This window comes from Solanum verrucosum, unplaced genomic scaffold (genome assembly GCF_900185275.1).
Source record: "Solanum verrucosum unplaced genomic scaffold, falcon-dt-bn FXZP01000016.1, whole genome shotgun sequence".
Lineage (NCBI taxonomy): Eukaryota > Viridiplantae > Streptophyta > Magnoliopsida > Solanales > Solanaceae > Solanum > Solanum verrucosum.
In genome coordinates, this window is record NW_026020243.1 from 1,036,082 (window position 1) to 1,055,794 (window position 19,713).

The window sequence follows — 19,713 nt, forward strand, 5'->3', positions numbered from 1 at the left end:
TAAGAAGGTTACTAAGAAAGTTAGTATGAGTAATCATCTTGTAGATTTGGATTTTAATCGTAGTATAAAATCTTTTGAATTTCAATCCATCGAATTCAAATTTATAAAAGAAAAAATGATTGTATTCAGGTTTTCTTTGCATCATCCAAACAACAAGATTTTTGGCTGAAAATGATTGATCTTTGCCGCATGCAAACAATAATCTGGGCAAGAAAATTAGCTTACAAAACTAGAAGAAAGTATTTCAAGAGAGTGGAATTGAAGGTTTAGTTAGGATATAAATACTTTATTTGGAAGATGAATTTGAAATAATGTCACCTCATAGAGCTTAACGACATGCTTGATGTGAGATTCTTTGTTTATGCGAGGTAGCAAGACTTTGCAGTTGGAGTCAGATTAGCTGAAGATGACATCGTTGCTGCCGCCACCGACGTCTCTTAATCTTCCCTCTTATAAATGTTTTAGAAAAGTGTTGTTGTTCACACTTCTAGATATTTTATTTTTTAAAACTTTTCTTTTAGTTTTTCTTTGTTTTATTTCTTTTAAAAGGTTGGGTCTTTTTTAGGCCAACCTATGTAGAAATTTGATTTGAAAATAAAAGACGCTCTAAGCCTCAAAATTTTTTCTTTTGTAAAAAAAAAAAGGTTTAATAGTTACTTCAGTTAGGACGTCGACATTGACTTATTTTGAGTATGTCCATGGGGAGTGGGGAGGGAGGAGGGAGGGGGGGGGATACAATCAAAATTTTAAATAGGCTTGAAAATATTTCAAACATGACTTAATATACACAGGCAAAATACGTATAAAAAACTAATTAATCGTAAAATAGGATCTTACAATTATTAGAAATGTCAAAACTTAATATATTCAAGAAATTTAAATATTTTGCTTTAACAATGCTTCTTTAGAAAGAGGAAAAATATCAACTCTTAAATACAATAACAATAAATTTATCTAGTTTATCTTCTCTACTTTCCAACAACAAATTTGAGCATATTTCATTTAATTCGATTTGCTATTATTAATTTTTCAATAGCAAATTTTGGGAAATTTTATTTATAAAAACTTTTCAAGAGGCCCATATTTATCTTGAGGTTTGACTAAACTTGATGTCACGTGCGAAAATTCATTATGAAGAATTAAACTTTTTTTATTTTTAATCTGTGTTAAGTCTCAGTTTTGAGATCCAACTAATCTGGGGAACTAAAATGTTCTTTACTAAAACATTTTTCATTTTCCGAGCCCCGATTTGACATTTCAACACTAGATTTATACTTACCTTTGACTGGTTGATTGTAGTTTTAATATGAAATTTTTACTTAAAATTAAAATTAAAAAAAAAGTCTTGAAATTTTTCAACATGATTCAATATACACGTACAACGCACGTGAGAAAAACTAATTTACAATAAAATAAGGTCTACAATAATTAAAAAATGTCAAAAGTCAATATATTCAAGAAATTTAAATATTTTCTTTCAAGAATATACCTCTTTAGAAAGAGGTAAAAACACTCCTAGCCAATTTCTCTTTCCCACTGAACAAATTTGGTTGATGAACATAGTTTATGCGCCGCTAATGTAGCAGCTTGTCGAGCATTTGACAAACTCACACCATCCATTTCAAACAGGATTTGTCCCCTGGACACACGAGCAATCCAAGTTTTCACAATAAATTTGAGCATTACTTCATTTACTAAAATAAGTTTCATTTTACGAGCTCCATTTTGAGATTTCAGTACTAAATTTATACTAAATTTTAATTGGTTGATTGTAGTTTTAATACGGAATTTTTACTTAAATGTTTTAAAAAATTTCAACATGATCCGATATATACGTACAACGCACGTGTCAAAAAACTGATTTACAATAAAATAAGGTCTACAATAGTTAAAAAAATGTCAAAAGTCAATTCAAGAAACTTTTATATTTTCCTTCAAGAATATATTATACCTCTTTAGAAAGAGGAAAAAACACTCTTATCCAATTGCTCTTTCCTACTTTCCACAACAAATTTGAGCATTACTTCATTTAATTTAATTTGTATTATTAATCTTTCAATAGCAAATTTTGGCAAATTTCATTTATTAAAACTTATCACGAGACTCCTATTTAAATGAGCATCAAAATATTTTTCTAGTATAATGTGTTTTCAAGTATTTTTTTCCTCAAAAGACAAAGAAATGTATAATTAGAACTATGCTCAATAGTTATGTTTTTTTTTATTGAAATTTATAAAGTATAATTAAACTTTTATTATTTTTTGTTCAGAAAAATGTCTTCAAGTAATGCTTCTTCTTCAAAGGGTAAGGGAAAGTTTAATGAGGTGAAAAAGCTAAGTGTACTTATTGTGGCTAATGATGATATATCTCAAAATTCATATATATTATGTCTTCAAAATTTTGGAGTCGAGACATTGGGAGTAAGAAATGGATTTATGACATTCAATATTCATGATAAAACACAAATGTGTTTTGATTTAATCCTAATGAGCTCAAATATGCCTATTATGGATGGTATCGAGGTAATTAATTCCTAACTAATTACAATTTAATCTTAATTTTATGTGTAATTGTTTACTCAAATGTTTGTTTTTATGATATGCCATGTTTTGATATACACGTGTAATACATGTGCATATTTTCTGAAAAATTCAAATAACATAACGTTTATCTATGTGTGAATTGTATTTTTATTCTATTGAACATTTTTTTTCGATTACTAGGCAACAAAAAAGCTTTGATCGATGGGGATTACTATGATGATTGTGTAAATAATAACTCCAGATGATAATGAAGAATATCACAAAAAATTAAGGAAGCTGGGCTTGATGAATGCTATGAGAAGCCATTAACAAAAAAGATACTTCAAAGTCTTGTTGAGAAAATTTCTAACAAAATTTAGAAGAAAATAAAAGGATAAAGATATATTATAGTTCTTATTATAGAAGAAATAAATCACCTTATTACAAAACTAAATTTATATAATATAATACTTCTTTAGTTATGTACTTGACCTATTATTATGAACTAGAATACTTCTTTTTGTTGGTTTCTGTCACGACCCGATTCCTCGAATCATGATGGCACCTACTATAATCCACCAGTAGGTAAGCCAACCCGTAACCCGGAACAAGTAATGGGTCTGAGGGCAGAAACTAAACAAGAGTAGGCAAAATTTAAGATAACAACATAAATAGGCGGAAGCAAACTAAAACATATATACAAGTAAAGATCCCTCCCAGAACCTGGAAGTCACTAGTACAGAGCTACTAACAAAACGAGTACAAGTCCCAAAAGTGGACCACATAGAATGGACTGTCTCGAAAGGTAAAAGACAAGTCTATATACACAGATGGAGACTGAAATAGTACAAAATGCCGTGTGCTCACCCCCGTCTCCGGATCAGACTACTCCAAACTGGATCAACGCTGGCCACTGGTGCTCGGACCTGCATCACGAAACAGATGCTGAGCGTAGCATGAGTACCAAAACAATAGGTACCCAGTAGGAATCATAGGCCGACTGAACTCGAAAAGTAAAGGCAATATGAAAAGAAGGAATAACACAAATCGAAGTCAAGAACGAAAATCTAACTAATAATGAAATGCACACGAGTGTAGAAAGAACTAGCTAAAGCAATCTATATGCTAACTACACCTAACTGGACCCCATAAGCCCAGAAGGTACACTCGTGCGCAAGTTAAATAAAAACCCGAACAGACCCCCATAAGTCCGACGAGTACACATAATAACTATAACTAAAGAGAATTGCATATAAGATCCCAAGAACGGAGAACATCGAACCAGAACCTCAACCCTAACTGGTAGAATCTGACAGTATGGAGGCTGGACTTCGAACCGGATACTCACCAGAAGTACCCAAGTAACCAATCACAAATATCAAGTATATGAGGTCGGAACTCTAACCGGATGCTCTATATAAGTATCTGGGCAATAGAGGCCGGACCTTAAACCGGATTCTTTATATAAGTATCTGGGCGATAGAGGCCGGACCTTAAACCGGATGCTCTATATAAGTAACTGGGCAATAGAGGCCGGACCTTAAATCGGCTACTCTATAAAGGTGCTAATGTAACTGCTGAAAAAGTCCTAATCGATCCACTCTCATAAATGTCTGTGGAACTCCTTCCATACTTAGCCAATCAATGTAAGTCCTTGGAATCGAATCGAAAATCAAATTCAAGTCGCGAAGCAGAACTAACATCGCCGACTTAACTCGTGAAGCTGTAACATCGGGGAAACAAAGATGACTATCATCGAAGCAAGCGTATCGCCTAACTAAGGCCCAAACTATCAGACTCAAGTCTGCTACTCCAGTCTACATGGATCTAAGCCGGCCGAGCGACATCGGGGTAAAACTAAGGCCTATTGGATCCGAATCATGTATTTCTAACGCAAAGCCTAGTCAAACCTAAACTAAGGCCCAATAAGCTTCAAATAAATAGTAATTAAGCATGCAAGCACTCCACATAGCGAGGAGGCTCAATTAATAACACAAAACATGCTCATAGTTACCCAATAATTCTCGAAATAGGTCGAAAACGTAAATTTTTAAACACCTATACGTGATTCAATAACTACCCAACCCAAATCCCAACTAATCAACATGCATTTACATTCTCGAGCTCAAACTAAGAGAGGGAAACCGTAGCCTACTGTAGGCCGATCACACGCGCTTCAAAATCACTTCTCCGGAGCTTTCCCTATCCGAACGGCCTCAAAACGCTGCCCCACTATCAAAAATAGAGTCACAATGTTATTACGGTCGTTTAGACACCAAAATCACAACAAACGGAGACGGGTCAATTTTGGAGTCAAATGGGAATCGTGGGACCCGCACCGAACTGTTCCAATTTGACTCCGTCAAGAGACCCAAAACAGCACCCCAAACTTGTGTTCCAAAATGGAACACAATACGGGGCTCAAAACGCAGCAAAACCCAACAAGCAAGAAAACCACACTTTAATCACTTAAAAGGAAACATTGCAGCAGTCTAAACTCGAAATTAACGAGAATCAAAAAGTGCCCAGCACTCCTTGAACATTCTATGACAAAGCCACAACAATTCCCAACACGTGCGACTTCGAATCACCCAAAACCGAGCTAAAATGAGTGAGATATGACCAAAACAAGAATGCCAAAAACAAAGGCTGGAAAAAGGGTACAACAGTCAAGTTATCGCGAAATTTACCTCGAATTACGTGCACCCGATAACTTCCGAATACTCTACAGCGAAGCCACCAACAATATGAAGCTCCTGCATTTTGAGTCGCCTAATTCGGATGAAAGATGAGAGAGTTATGAGGGTTTGAAGTTTGGAAAAATGTTGCTGTTATTTCTGCATTTATAGCAGATTTTTTGCAATTTTTCCCAAAACTTAAAAACTCCGACGGGGTGCTCCGAACTCGTTCGGAACCCTGTGCACGCAAACGAGATATGCAACCATACCAAATTTGATATTCTGGACTCAGTGACACAGTCAAAATTTCCATACGAGGTGATCTTGACAAAAAGTGAGTCCCACACCCAACTGCCAATTTAAGTCAAAAACCACAAAAGAGCTCCGAAAAATATCAAAAATCTCGAGATACAAAAGAAAGGTCAATCTAGACTAAACTTGACATTCTGGAGCTAACCACGTTGATGGGATTCTCATCCAAGCGCGTTTACTCAGAATGTTGACCAAAGTCAAACTTAGGCTTAAACTTAAAGTTAAAACGCCTAATCACACCGACTCACACTGAAAACCTCGGGAGTCATGCCGACCATGCTGCTAGCCTAAATTGACCCTTTTGAAACTGATGGAATCATCAAAATTGGATTCCGATATAATCTTCTTGAACTTTTGATCGAAAATGATCGTTCAAGGTTCATAAGCTCCAAAACACAAAAACTCGCACCATAACCAATCGAACGACCAGGTGACCGAACTGTCAGTCCCAGCAAGTCATAAATGACTTGGGGTCGCTACAGAAACTCTCTAAACGACACACAGAAAGCAAAACACAGAAATGACCAGGAGGGTCATTACAGTTTCTCATTCAGAGTGTCATATCTATCTTGAGGTCTGATTAATTTAAAATAGTGATTAATATATCATGCACCTAATACGAGCTTTGACTTGTTATATATGGTATAAAATTAGAATTTGTGGGGGTTAAAATAGCATATTTTATCTATAGTTGTGTTAAATTCATATACAACAAGTTTACATTAAAAAGTGCTGTTGAATATTATGAATATCCATTAGACGAGAAAGTTAAGAAGGGTACTAAGAAAATTAGTATGAGTAATCTTTTTGTAGATTTGGATTTTGATCGTAGTATAAAATCTTTTGAATTTCAATTCATCGAATTCAGATTTATAAAAGAAAATTGATTTTATTTCAGGTTTCCTTTGCATCATCCAGACAACAAGATTTTTGGCTTAAAAAGATTGATCTTTGCCGCATGCAAACAATAATCTGGGCAAGAAAATTAGCTCACAAAACTAGAAGCTAGTATTTCAAAAGTGGAATTGAAGGTTTAGTTAGGATATAAATACTTTATTTGAAAGATGAATTTGAAATAGTGTCACCTCATAGAGCTTAACGACATGCTTGCTGTGATATTCTTTGTCTATGCGAGGTAGCAGAACTTTGTAGAGGAGTCAGATTAGCTGAAGATGACGTCGTTGCCACCGCCACCGACGTCTCTTAATCTTCCCTCTAATAACTGTTTTTGAAAAGTGTTGTTGTTCACACTTCTAGATATTTTTATTTTTTTTTAAACTTTTCTTATAGTTTTGCTTTGTTTTATTACTTTTAATAGGTTGGGTCCTTTTTAGGCAACCCTATGTAGAAATTTGATTTGGAAATAAAAGACTCTCTAAGCCTAAATTTTTTTTTGTAAAAAAGAGTTTAATAGTTACTTCGATTAGGTCATCAACATTGACTTATTTTGAGTACATCCATGGGGAGGGAGGAGGGAGGGGTGGGGGGGAGGGGATAAAATCAAAATTTTAAAAAGGCTTGAAAATATTTCAAACTTGACTTAGTATACACATGCAACACACGTATCAAAAACTAATTAATCGTAAAATAAGGTCTTACAATTATTAGAAATGTCAAAACTTAATATATTCAAGAAATTTAAATATTTTGCTTCAACAATGCTTCTTTAGAAAGAGGAAAAAGATCAACTCTTATATACAATAACATTAAATTTAGGGAAAATGCATAAGTACCCCCCCAGCCTATGCCCGAAATCCCAGAGACACACCTAACCTTTACTAAGGTCCTATTACCCTCCCGAACTTATTTTATATGTAATATTCTACCCCTTTTTGGCCTACGTGGCACTATCTTGTGGGCCCAGCGCATGTTGACAAATTTTTCAAGGATAGTGCCACGTAGGCCGAAAGGGGTAGAATATTATAGATAAATTAAGTTCGGGGGGGGGGGGTAATAGGACCTTAGTAAAAGTTAGGTGTGTCTCTGGGATTTCGGGTATAGGCTGGGGGGGTACTTATGCATTTTCCCTTAAATTTATCTAGTTTATCTTTACAACTTTCCAACAACAAATTTGAGCATATTTCATTTAATTCGATTTGCTATTATTAATTTTCCAATAGCAAATTTTGGAAAATTTTATTTATGAAAACTTTTCATGAGGCTCATATTTGTCTTGAGGTTGGACTAACTTGATTTCACGTCAGAAAATTCATTTTGAAGGATTAAACTTTTTTTAATTTTTAATCGGTGTAAAGTCTCTGTTTTGAGATCCGACTAACCTGGAGAACTAAAATGTTCTTTACTAAAACAGGTTTTTTTTTTATGAGCTCCGATTTGAGATTTCAGTACTAGATTTATACTTAACTTTAATTGATTGATTGTAATTTTAATATGGAATTTTTACTTAAAACCAAAACTAGATAAAAAGTCTTGAAATTTTTCAACATGATTCGATATACACGTACACCACACGTGACAAAAAACTAATTTACAATAAATAAGGTCTACAATAATTAAAAAATGTCAAAAGTCAATATATTTGAGAAATTTAAATATTTCCTTCAAGAATATACCTCTTTAGAAAGAGATAAAAACACTCTTAGCCAATTGCTCTTTCCAAGTTTCCACAACAAATTTGAGCATTACTTCATTTATGAAAACTTACCATGAGACTCCTATTTCAATGACATTCAATATTCATGATAAAACACAAATGTGTTTTGATCTAATTCTAATGAACTCAATTATGTCTATTATAGAAGGTGTCGAGGTAATTAATTCCTAACTAATTATAATTTAATCTTAATTTTATGTGTAATTGTTTACTCGAATGTTTGTTTTAATGATATGACATGATTTGATATACACGTGTAACAAACGTGCATATTTTCTGAAAATTCAAATCATATAACGTTTATCTATGTGTGAAATATGTTTTTATTTTATTGAACATTTTTTTCGATTACTAGGCAACAAAAAAGCTTCAATCGATGGGGATTACTACGATGATTGTGAGAATAACAACTCCAGATGACAATGAAGAATATCACAAACAATTTATTGAAGTTGGGCTTGATGAATACTATGCGAAGCCATTAACAAAAGAGATACTTCAGAGCCTTGTTGAGAAAATTTCTAACAAAGTTTAGAAGAAAATCAAAGGATAAATTTATATTACAATTCTTATTATAGAAGAAATAAATCACCTTATTACAAGACTAAAGTTATATAATATAGTACTTCTTTAGTTATGTACTTGACTTATATATACAAATATTACTTTCAAATTTGGTGAGTGTTAAAGATGTACTTGTAGAACATATACATTTATGATTATGATGATATATATCCCTATTATTATGAGCTAGAATACTTGTTTTTGTTGGTTTCTCATTCGGAGTGTCATATTTATTTTGAGGTCTGACTAATTTGAAATCATGGTTAATATATCATGCACCTGGTAAGAGCTTTGAGTTGTGTTAAATTCATATACAACAAGTTTACATATAAAGGTATTGTTGAAGACTATGAATATTCATTTGAGGAGAGAGTTAAGAAGCGTACTAAAATTTTTATAGTGAGTAATTTTTTTGTGGATTTGAGTTTTGATGGCAGTATTTTAAAAAGGCTTGAAAATATTTCAAACTTGACTTATTTTGACTACGTCCATGGGGAGGGGGTCTAAAATCAAAATTTTAAAAGGCTTGAAAATATTTCAAACTTGACTTGATATGCACATACGACACACGTGTCAAAAAATTATTAATTGTAAAATAAGGTCTTACAATTATTAAAAATGTCAAAACTTAATATATTCAAGAAATTTAAATATTTTACTTCAACAATGCTTCTTTAGAAAGAGGAAAAAGATCAACTCTTAAATACAATAACATCAAATTTATCTAGTTTATCATTTTCAACATTCCAACAACAAATTTGAGCATATTTCATTTGATTCGATTTGCTATTATTAATTTTCCAATAGCAGATTGTGGGAAATTTTATTAATGGAAACTTTTCATGAGGCTCATATTTCTCTTGAGGTTTGACTAACTTGATTTCACGTCAGAAAGTTCATTTTGAAGGATTAAACTTTTTTTTATTCTTAATCGGTGTTTAGTCTCAGTTTTGAGATCCGACAAACCTGGAGAACTAAAATGTTCTTTACTAAAATCGGTTTCATTTTACGAGCTTCGATTTGAGATTTCAGTACTAGATTTATACTAAATTTTAACTGATTAATTGTAGTTTTAATGTGGAATTTTTACTTAAAAATCTTGAAAATTTTCAACATGATTTTATTTACACGTACAACGCACGTGTCAAAAAATTAATTTACAATAAAATAAGGTCTACAACAAATAAAAAATGTCAAAAGTCAATATATTCAAAAAAATTTATATTTTCCTTCAAGAAGATACCTCTTTAGAAAGAGGAAAAAGAACTCTTATTTAATTGCTCTTTCCAACTTTCCACAACAAATTTGAGCATTACTTCATTTAATTCACTTTGCTATTATTAATCTTTCAATAGCAAATTTTTGCAAATTTCATTCATGAATACTTACCATGAGACTCCTATTTAAATGAGCATCAAAACATGTTTCTAGTATAAGGTGCTTTCAAATACTTTTTTTCTCTCTCAAAAGACAAAGAAAGGTATGATTAGAACTATGCTCAATAATTCTGTTTTTTATTGCAAATAAGTACAATTAAATTAATTTAATTTTTTTCTTTCAGGAAAATGTCTTCAAGTGCTTCATCTTCAAAGGGTAAGAGAAAGTTGAATGCGGTGAAAAAACTAAGTGTACTTATTGTGGCAAATGATGATATATCTCAAAATTCATATATATTATATCTTCAAAAGTTTGGAGTGGAGACATTAGGAGTAAGAAATGGATTAATGGCATTCAATATTCATGATAAAACACAAATGCGTTTTGATTTAATCCTGATGAGCTCAACTATGCCTATTATGGATGGTATCGAGGTAATTATTCATAACTAATTACAATTTAATCTTAATTTTATGTCTAATTGTTTACTCGAATGTTTTTTTAATGATATGACATGAATTGATATACATGTGTAACACACGTGCATATTTTCTGAAAGAACAATATAACGTTTATTTATGTGTGAAATGTGTTTTTATTTTATTGAATGTTTTTTTTATTACTAGGCAACAAAAAAGCTTCGATCGATGGAGATTACTACGATGATTGTGGGAATAACAACTCCAGATGATAATGAGGAATATCGCAAAAAATTTATGGAAGCTGGGCTTGATGAATGCTATGAGAAGCCATTAACAAAGGAGATACTTCAGAGCCTTGTTGACAAAATTTCTAACAAAGTTTAATATTATAGAAGAAATAAATCATCTTATTATAAGATAAGTTATATAATATAGTTCTTTAGTCATGTACTTGACCTATACAACTATTACTTTTAAATTTGGTGAGTATTAAAGATGTACTAGTAGACATATGATTATGATGCTATATATCCCTATTATTATGAACTAGATTAATACTTCTTTTGTTGTTTTTTTATTTGGAGTCGTATATCTTGAGGTCGGACTAATTTGAAATAATTAGAAAATTTATTTTGAGCGATAACGTTTTTATTATCTTATTTTTCATTCAGTGTTCAAGTTTTTTGTTGGAACAACAAATGTGGGTATATTTCATTTAATTCGATTAGCTATTTTAATTTTCCAATAGCAAATTTTTGCAAATTTCATTTATGAAAATTCTCATGAAGCTCCTATATATTTAAATGGACATCAAAGTTTTTTTCTAGTATAATGTGTATTCTAAGTGTTTGTTTCAAAGACAAAGAAAGGTATATGTACTAGTAATTTATTCTTCATATAAGCGTAATTGTTTACTCGAATTTTTGTTTTATTAATATGAATTCTATTTTAAAAAATATATATGACATAACTCGAGATACACGTGGTTACATCGTGGTTACACTAGTAATATTATCACTTGAATCCTTCAAAAATATTGTCCATTCACGTTGGATCCAACATACACTCATATTTTCTGAAGTATCCAAACAACACAACTTTTATCAATGTGCGAACCGTGTTTCCATTGTTAAAACGATTAATTGATTTTTTAATTCTTTTTCAATTTATAGGCAACAAAAAAACTTCGATCAAAGTTTAGAAAAAAGTCAGAAAATAAAATGATCATTTATTATTATAGCAACACAAATGTTATGAAATGTTTACAATGATCATATATCATTGTTTTAGAAGAAATAAATCACCTTATTATATGACTAAGACCATATATAGCTCTTTAGTCATGTACTTGAAATTTGGTGAATATTAAAGATGTAGTAGACATGATCACGACTCTTTGAAAATGTCTCCGGGTGCATGTCAGATCCTCAAAAAGTAATTGTGTATTTTTAGAGGAATCAACACATGTAAGACAACATTCTGGAGAGTCCGAGCAACATAGTTTAGTATCATTTGAAACACGTTGGTGGCCGAGCCAACAAAGTTTCTAAGAACTTCTCTGCATAGTCCAGGCCACACTGTGTCTTCACAACTGGTAATATTGCAGGGACATCTAGATAGAATTCTGAAACAGACTCGTCGAGCTTGTCCCAACGTTTGAGCTGTTCACGTGCTGCTCTAATGGCTGCTCTTGTTGCACAATGGACCGAAGCTGCCAGAAACAGCGGTGGTTCACCAGATGCTGCAAAAAAGTGATTATAATAAGATTCAACAGTTTGTATAAACTGAAGCAGATTCAGAATTTGAAGTTTATAGGTTCCTGCATTGAGCTCAAGTTAGTATACAACAATAACATAGTTCACTAACAAGTACTTATAGATATTTAGTGGATTTTTTAATATATCTATACAAAATCTGGACAAAAGTTATTGCATTCCTGTGAACTCATAGATTGAACTCTAGATGAATGAATATGCATGCATGTACCGTGTCGATCCAAGGTGAGATTGAATCATGATCACTTGAAACAGGTTGACAATACTCTCCACTAAACCAAATGCAGAATGTGTTTAAAACCTTTTCAGGACGTTCAGTTATGAACGAACAAGCAAAGAACATGGAGAACTCATTTGACACATGGTAAAGCTAAAGGAAATGAAGAAAAGAGTTATACTTTTGGACGAAAGAACACGTTGTTCGTGATGTCCACTGTTTACGAGATGAACATTGAAATTCTGGGGTATGGTGTCAATAGTTGGGATCTTGTATGTCCAAGTGCTATTTGAGACCATTAACCCATCTTCATTTGCAAGATATTCTTCGTTCATGAAAAATCCGATTCCTTGTACAAAAGAACCTTCAATCTGTAGCAAGGAAAAGAAAAACAATCTTGTGATCAAGAATCAGATAGTTCTGAAGTTTGAATAACGGTTCGAGTGCATGATGCATCTCTTAATCGTATTAAGCGAATTCTAGTTACAAAATTATGATGAAGGAAAGAACCTGTCCCAAATCAACAGCTGGATTCAAGCTCTGTCCGCAGTCGTAAATAACATCCGACTGCAAAATGGTAGTCTCTCCAGTCAGAACATCTATCTCCACCTGCAAAGAGAGTTCTATTGTTAGTTATCCATATGAAGATATATTGGCTGCAAAATGGTCCACAACCGGAGTTCCCTGCCATGGGTTGTGTACTCATATATATTGAAAATTGATAGTCATTGCATACGATTCACTTTCAAGATTTCTTGGTGGTGAAATGATACACACGAGACTCAAAATCTCATGCTTAAGAGGGTGGAGGTTCGAGTCCACTTCAAGGCATAATATATGAGCATTCTCAATAAGAGAGTTTGATCGGATCAGTACTGATATTCCAATCTGTACTGATAGTCCGATATACTGACAGGAGTAACAAGTTTACCTCACTGACAGCAGCGCCGAAGGTCAAATAATTCAAGAATTCTGGCACATAATAAGAATTTGCTGCTAAGTTTATTGATTGTTTTTGTGCCTGCAAAAGAAGAAAAAATGATTTCAAATATGACTTCAGAGTATTTTATCTTCTGACTAATTCAAATTTAGCATCTTTGGCATCACGAGTTCTGTTTGGATATGGCGAAATGTTTATAAGAACAAGGTAATCATTGATGATAAGGCGTCTCTTGCAACGAGAACATCTTAAGAATACAAGTTCACAGTGATTTCAAAAATCAATCCAGAAAACCGAAAGTGACTGACTGTGACAAGTGTGACTTGCAGTGTTGAAATGTTGAAAACAAACCTGGAGAATCAGCGTTGGCCAATCAACAGAACCATTTTTTTCCTGCAACTGTTTCTTCAGAGGGGTCAATCTTTCAACCAAGATATTACAGCAAAGTTTAACAGCTGCACAGCTTGATTCCGATGTAGTGCTTCCATTCGTTGGCCCACCTTGCACTACACTTAAGGTGTCTGCCTGTATGACTCGTACTTTCTCCACAAGGTCTTCAGCCCAACTACTTTCGATTGAACCGAGAGCATAGGCAGTCATCTGTCTAACCTTTGTCCATAGCCCTTGGCCAACTTCAACCCCTCCAACCTCCACAACAATTGATCCATCTTGCAGAATACTGACTTTTCCTGGTGTCGGTCGTTGCGAAGCATGGTACACAGCTGGCACTCGAGAAATACCCCTTTTCTTCCATGTGTTTTTCTGGTTGAACTGTTCTATCATCTTGCTTCGTTGGAAAAAGCTCGACGACACTGCCAACTTATCCAGGATACTAGGCAATGTATATTCTCCTTCTGCTACAATGTTACCATAGAATAACTTAAGGCTTTCAAATGTATGAGCATTCTCATTTCTGACTGAATCCACCTCAATCGACAGTAAACTTGCGACATGCTCTATTATAGCTTCGGCGATATAGGATCCTTGCACCTCACCAGGACCCCGCATGATCGTTTTGCTGGTGAGATTTGTCTTGCATAGTTGTATATCAAAAGATAAGGCACCCCAATTATATTTTTTTAGTGTATTTATCAGATATGATGGTATGATGGGGCTCATATCAACTGTGATCCCAGCATTTATCAATATATCAAGATGTAATGCTGTGATCTTTCCGCTCGACTTGAATCCTACACTGTATGTTACTTTCATCGGGTGTCGTCCTCCTGTCATTATCATGTCACTGTTCCGGTTGACATATATCCTGACAGGTCTTCTTAACTTGTATGCTGCTAGTGCACAGGCAGTGGAAACCTAAAATTATTCATAAACTTTAACATCAGTGTCAGAGATTGTTATTATTACTATTTCTTTTTCGTATACTCACAGTCATTGCTTTGACAAACTTGCCCCCAAAGGCACCTCCAAGCCTTCTTGTAATTACGCGGATATTGTGTGCAGGAACACCAAGACAACGGGCAATCATACTCTGTGCATTCTCAGGGCACTGGCTTGAAGTATAAACAACCATGCAGTTGTCTTCATCTGGAATTGCGAGGGCAGTCTGTGCCTCCAGATAAAAATGGTACTCGGAACCGAATCTTAACTGGAAAATGATTATTATAAGAAACGATAAGTAATATGTTTGAACCTTTAGCATACACCACCATACTGGAATCAAATTTAGGAAACCATTGTAACAATGCTATGCTCTCAGTCTCTTCAAAAATGCTACCAGGTGCGTGCCGAATCCTCCAATAGTGCATTTTGGAGGATCCACTATGGGTACGGCAATATTTTGGAGAATCTGAGCAACAAAAACCAAATATGAACAGTAGAGAAAACAAAAGTACCTCAGCAGAGTGAATTTTTTGATCAGCTTCAGCCATTCCTTTTGAGAAATCGCCAATCTGTGCAGGCTGAACAGATAGAGGGACTTGGATAAAACTAGATTTCTCAACAGCTTCCTCAACAGTTAAAATGGGCGAATCTACATTTGTAGTGTCGTATTCAATGAGGGCTGTTGTTGCAGCCACATCAGCAGACCTCTGACTGTCAGCAACCTATGGTGTTTCAACAACACAGGGAAAAAAGTTCGAAATTTCAATGGTTTATTAGTGTATGAGAAATTAACATTGCATAAAAACCAATCTCAGCAGAAGGAAACTTGAAGTGCTCACCACAAATGCAATTCTGTCACCAGCACAACGGGAGAGATCTTCAGCAAATAAGGGCTCGGAGCCAAATGGTGAAACAGCTCCTACATTTGCCCCTCCTGTTGGGATATCTTTGTAAGTAATTATGGTGGTGTCTGTTAAATGATTAGGCTCAAGCTGGATTCCCTTGATACCAACTAATGGTTTTGTACTGTAGATAAACGCTCCATGCAAGCAGTTTGGTGGTGAAGGAATGTCATCTACATAAACAGCTTCACCTGAAAAATATTATATAACCAGCAGACACAAAGTTATAGTTAAACTGGTGTGCAGATAAGCTATTTTGTGTTAAATAAAACAAAAACATGGCAAGAGGAATACATGACAACAAGGGCAACAAAAGAGGAATGAATCGTAACACAATGTTTTATCCAAAGCTGAGAGAAAGTAAACTATTTCCTGGATCTCATCTCTTAGAATAGACTTTCCCTCCTGTACTTGCTATTACTTTAGTTGTATATTTTCACTTTAAATATCACATATCATTTTCAATTTAACTATGTGGCTTGGACCCTCCAAAAAAGTTGTCCACCCCTGTTGGAAGCTTACATTTTGAAGTGTCCGAACAACATAGTCACGGACAGGAAAAATTGGTATGAAATTTTCTACTTTACATGCACAAGATGAAATAAAATATTAAAAGGGGATAACAAACCAGCAGCTTGCATGGCAGCTTGGATCTTCTTCAACGGTTCACCTACCGGAGAGTACTCCGTACTAAACTCCACAACCTGCTTAGAAGAAGATAGTAGTGTTTGTTTTTTCCCCAGACTAATGCAACCATCAAGTAAACCACCAGAAATAGAAGAATGAACATCAGTTAAGGGATAAAGAAACTCAAAAACATAACTGACGGCCAAGCTTGATCTGTACTCAGGGTGTAAAGTGCCATCTTCCGGTACCACCGCTAGTTTGACTAATTTAAGTGCTTCATACAAAACATGTACACTCAACAGTTTCCCCGTTAGAAATTCTTCTACCTTTTTAGCCCTTGTTGCATGTTTTGTGCCATAAGCCCCAAACGCCAAATGGATATTGTTTATCAGGACGCTGTTCTTGCTGTGAGCAACGTCAGCCTGGAACGCAGCATTTACATATGCCAATGCATTCCCGTGAGGTCGTGGAGCAGCTCGATAGGTTTCAAACAAAAATCTAGAATGAGTTTGGTGAGAACTTTGATCTTTCTTAAATGGGATGCAAACACTTAGAAGCACAGTCTTTGATTCTAGTGGTGGTCTTGATAATAACTCCTCCCATGTGAGGTTTTCAGGTCCATGACTGGTCATCAAGCTAACAGTAGCAGAAAGCCCGAGAAGTAATGTAGCGATATCAGAAGGAAAACCATTCTTCTGTGCCATAACCAAATTTCCTCCCACACTAGCAGAGTTTCTAACAAATGGTGAAGCAATCTTCTCCATGTGGTCAGCCAATTTTTGGGATACCAACTTCCCATATGAACCCAAATTGATATTACTTTCCTCTTTCAAGACTGAAATGAATTTAGAGATAGTCACAGTTGCTCCAACTTCAATGCCTGTCTGATCTCTTTTGATGATTGAGAGTTCAGGAATGTGTCTGAGATCAACATAATGATCATATCGCTGAGTTTCCTTATAATAACCTGTGCCAGTATTACCAACGACGAGTTTAAAGCTAGCACGATTTAGCGTCACATTGAAGTTCAACAAGCTCCATAGCTCCTTAATGGAAACAGGACTGTACCAAGGGTACTTTGAGGAGTCCAAATTCGTGGCGGATTCACTTTTCAAGAACTCAGGATATGTACTAAAATTCTTGGTTGGATCATAGGGAGGTAATTTACTTACTTTAATTTCCTTGGAGTCGCCCTTTTTCCAAAAAGAATTGAACCCCAAATCCTCTATATCAATATCAGCAGCAAAAGTCTTGCAGGCATCAGCAATGGGCCGGTAGCCAGTGCACCGACAAAGGTTTCCCGCTATGGCATTTTCAGCTTCAGATGAAGTTAGCTTAGAGAATCCTGGTGGAGGATTGGGTTTGTTTCCTTTATCGGCGTTGACGAGAGCTGAGAAAAGTGACATACACAGGCCAGGAGTGCAAAAGCCGCATTGAGAAGCATGGAAACCGGCAAACCTTTCATGAATAGAGTGAAAACCATCTCTGGTGTTCCCAAGGCCTTCACTTGTAGTAATTGAACAACCATTTAAACTACAAAGAAGTGTAAGGCATGAACTCACACTAAAATCTTCCACTTTTTTAAACTTCGGATCATACTTTGAGATCAGAACAACACAAGCCCCACAACCACCTGTAAGCATACAAATAAGTTATGTTCCTTCTGAAACCAAAATTGTGCATTTGTTACCAAATACTTATCGGATTAGACGGACGATGAAGAGATATACCCCTCTAAAAGACTTAAGAAGCAGTATTTCATAGTCTAAATGAAGTCAGTAAATAAGGAATTACATAAATTAGTTCACTATGAAACTTCAATAATTCATGCAGTGCGTACAATTATGACACCTGGCCTAACTCAACCTCAAAAGCTAACTCATGAAGGAATGAATGTGGGACTTTAACCACTCTACGCCCCTTTCATGCCCAACCCCAACTGAAGCGTGAACCGGGAGCTCAAACGAGGATAGACCTGACACTGATACCATGTAAAGATATGACACCTAGGCCTAACTCAATCCAAGAAGATATCTCGTGAGGAGAGGATTGCGCATGGCCATATAAACAGATCACTAGTCCATTACAACAATTAAGCATACAGTGTCCCACTCCCAACACTTGAAACCCGAGTCTTTTGTTTAGAGGTGAAAGAATCTTTACCGTTCTACCACACCTTTCAATGGTCATAGAAGACTTAAAAGAGCACAGAAATACAGAGATGCCAAAAAGCATCAAAGGAATTCATAATAAGTTATCATAAGCTTTCTGCAGATGACTGGTGATTAAGAGAAGTACACTAGAATTTATCAAATTCCATGAACATTTGCCATAAGAAAACAAATTTAAGGAAATCCAAGATTCTAACATTCCTTATGTACTAGCACTAGGAAGATTGAGATCATGAGATGTCAGGTTCAAATTTCAACGGAGTCAAAAACACTAAATTTTTCTTCCTACTAGTTCCTGCGTTTGTCCCATGCAATTATTATAAAGTTGAATTATTATATAGAAAATGTTGAAATTAAAAATATTAGTTTTACCAATTTGAATATTATTCATTAAATAAATTCATAACAATTGAATAGTACATTGACCATCAAGCAAGAAATATGGAAAACTAATTAAGATACTATAGCCTCTAATAATATGAATATATCTATATGACTTATCCTTAATAACCTCTCATTGCGCTCCCGTATCAGTAAGTACACAAATATGTAGCTACTTAAAGAAACCATATCAGTAAGGAAAGGATAAAGGAAAGAAAATATTATAAATGTACATTTTAAAACGAATATAAAAGTCATAAATTAGTAATTTCAGCACTAATAAAAATAGACTTATAACATTCATAATTTCATAGAAGATTAAATTAAAGAAGTATAAATCGGTAAAGAATATCAAAAATTAAACAGATAAGAACAGATACAACATTCATATCCTTCTTAGGACTTTAATTATAACAATATATAGAGTAAAAAAAAATACATAAGGAGTAGAGTTCTTGATGATACCTTCTTCCGTAATCAATCAAAATTAAAAGCCTTAATAATGATCCAAGTGCTTCACTCCTTATGAATGGTACATAGCATATAAATTTTAAAATAATTGAAAATCCAAAAAGAGCAAGAAAAAGTTAAATGATTTTCTTGACCACATAGATATGCCATCACTTGGACTTCCTAAATACTATTAGTTTAAAGTTTATAGTTATTACCGAAAATTTTACAAATCTAAAATACTAAAAAGAAACTCTAAAGGTTGAATAATTGTGGAATATGAAAGCAATTTCACCACATTGAATTGAATGAACTAATGAGTGAGAATGTATCTATTTTCTATTGTTTCATTTTAATGAAATATTAATAATAGATAGGTAAATTTACTTTTTAATACCAATAATTAAAGGATTAGTGTTT

At 34.1% G+C, this 19,713-nt stretch overlaps 2 protein-coding genes across 2 annotated transcripts; one reads left to right on the plus strand and one right to left on the minus strand.

Annotated features, from left to right (window-relative positions):
* Positions 1 to 10,255: 10,255 nt before the first annotated feature.
* Positions 10,256 to 10,873, plus strand: LOC125832950 (two-component response regulator ARR22-like). The gene is made up of 2 exons (XM_049512122.1): positions 10,256 to 10,501; positions 10,694 to 10,873. Exons 1-2 carry the CDS (start codon positions 10,256 to 10,258, stop codon positions 10,871 to 10,873), a joined length of 426 nt encoding a protein of 141 aa, XP_049368079.1.
* An 824-nt stretch (positions 10,874 to 11,697) lies between these two features.
* Positions 11,698 to 17,940, minus strand: LOC125832900 (indole-3-acetaldehyde oxidase-like). Its single transcript, XM_049512082.1, has 9 exons — positions 16,293 to 17,940; positions 15,602 to 15,855; positions 15,275 to 15,484; positions 14,809 to 15,027; positions 13,773 to 14,735; positions 13,413 to 13,502; positions 12,992 to 13,090; positions 12,663 to 12,852; positions 11,698 to 12,230 (listed from the first exon to the last, which is right to left on the minus strand). Exons 1-9 carry the CDS (start codon positions 17,932 to 17,934, stop codon positions 11,998 to 12,000), a joined length of 3,900 nt encoding a protein of 1,299 aa, XP_049368039.1. The 5' UTR covers positions 17,935 to 17,940; the 3' UTR covers positions 11,698 to 11,997.
* Between the last annotated feature and the right edge of the window lie 1,773 nt (positions 17,941 to 19,713).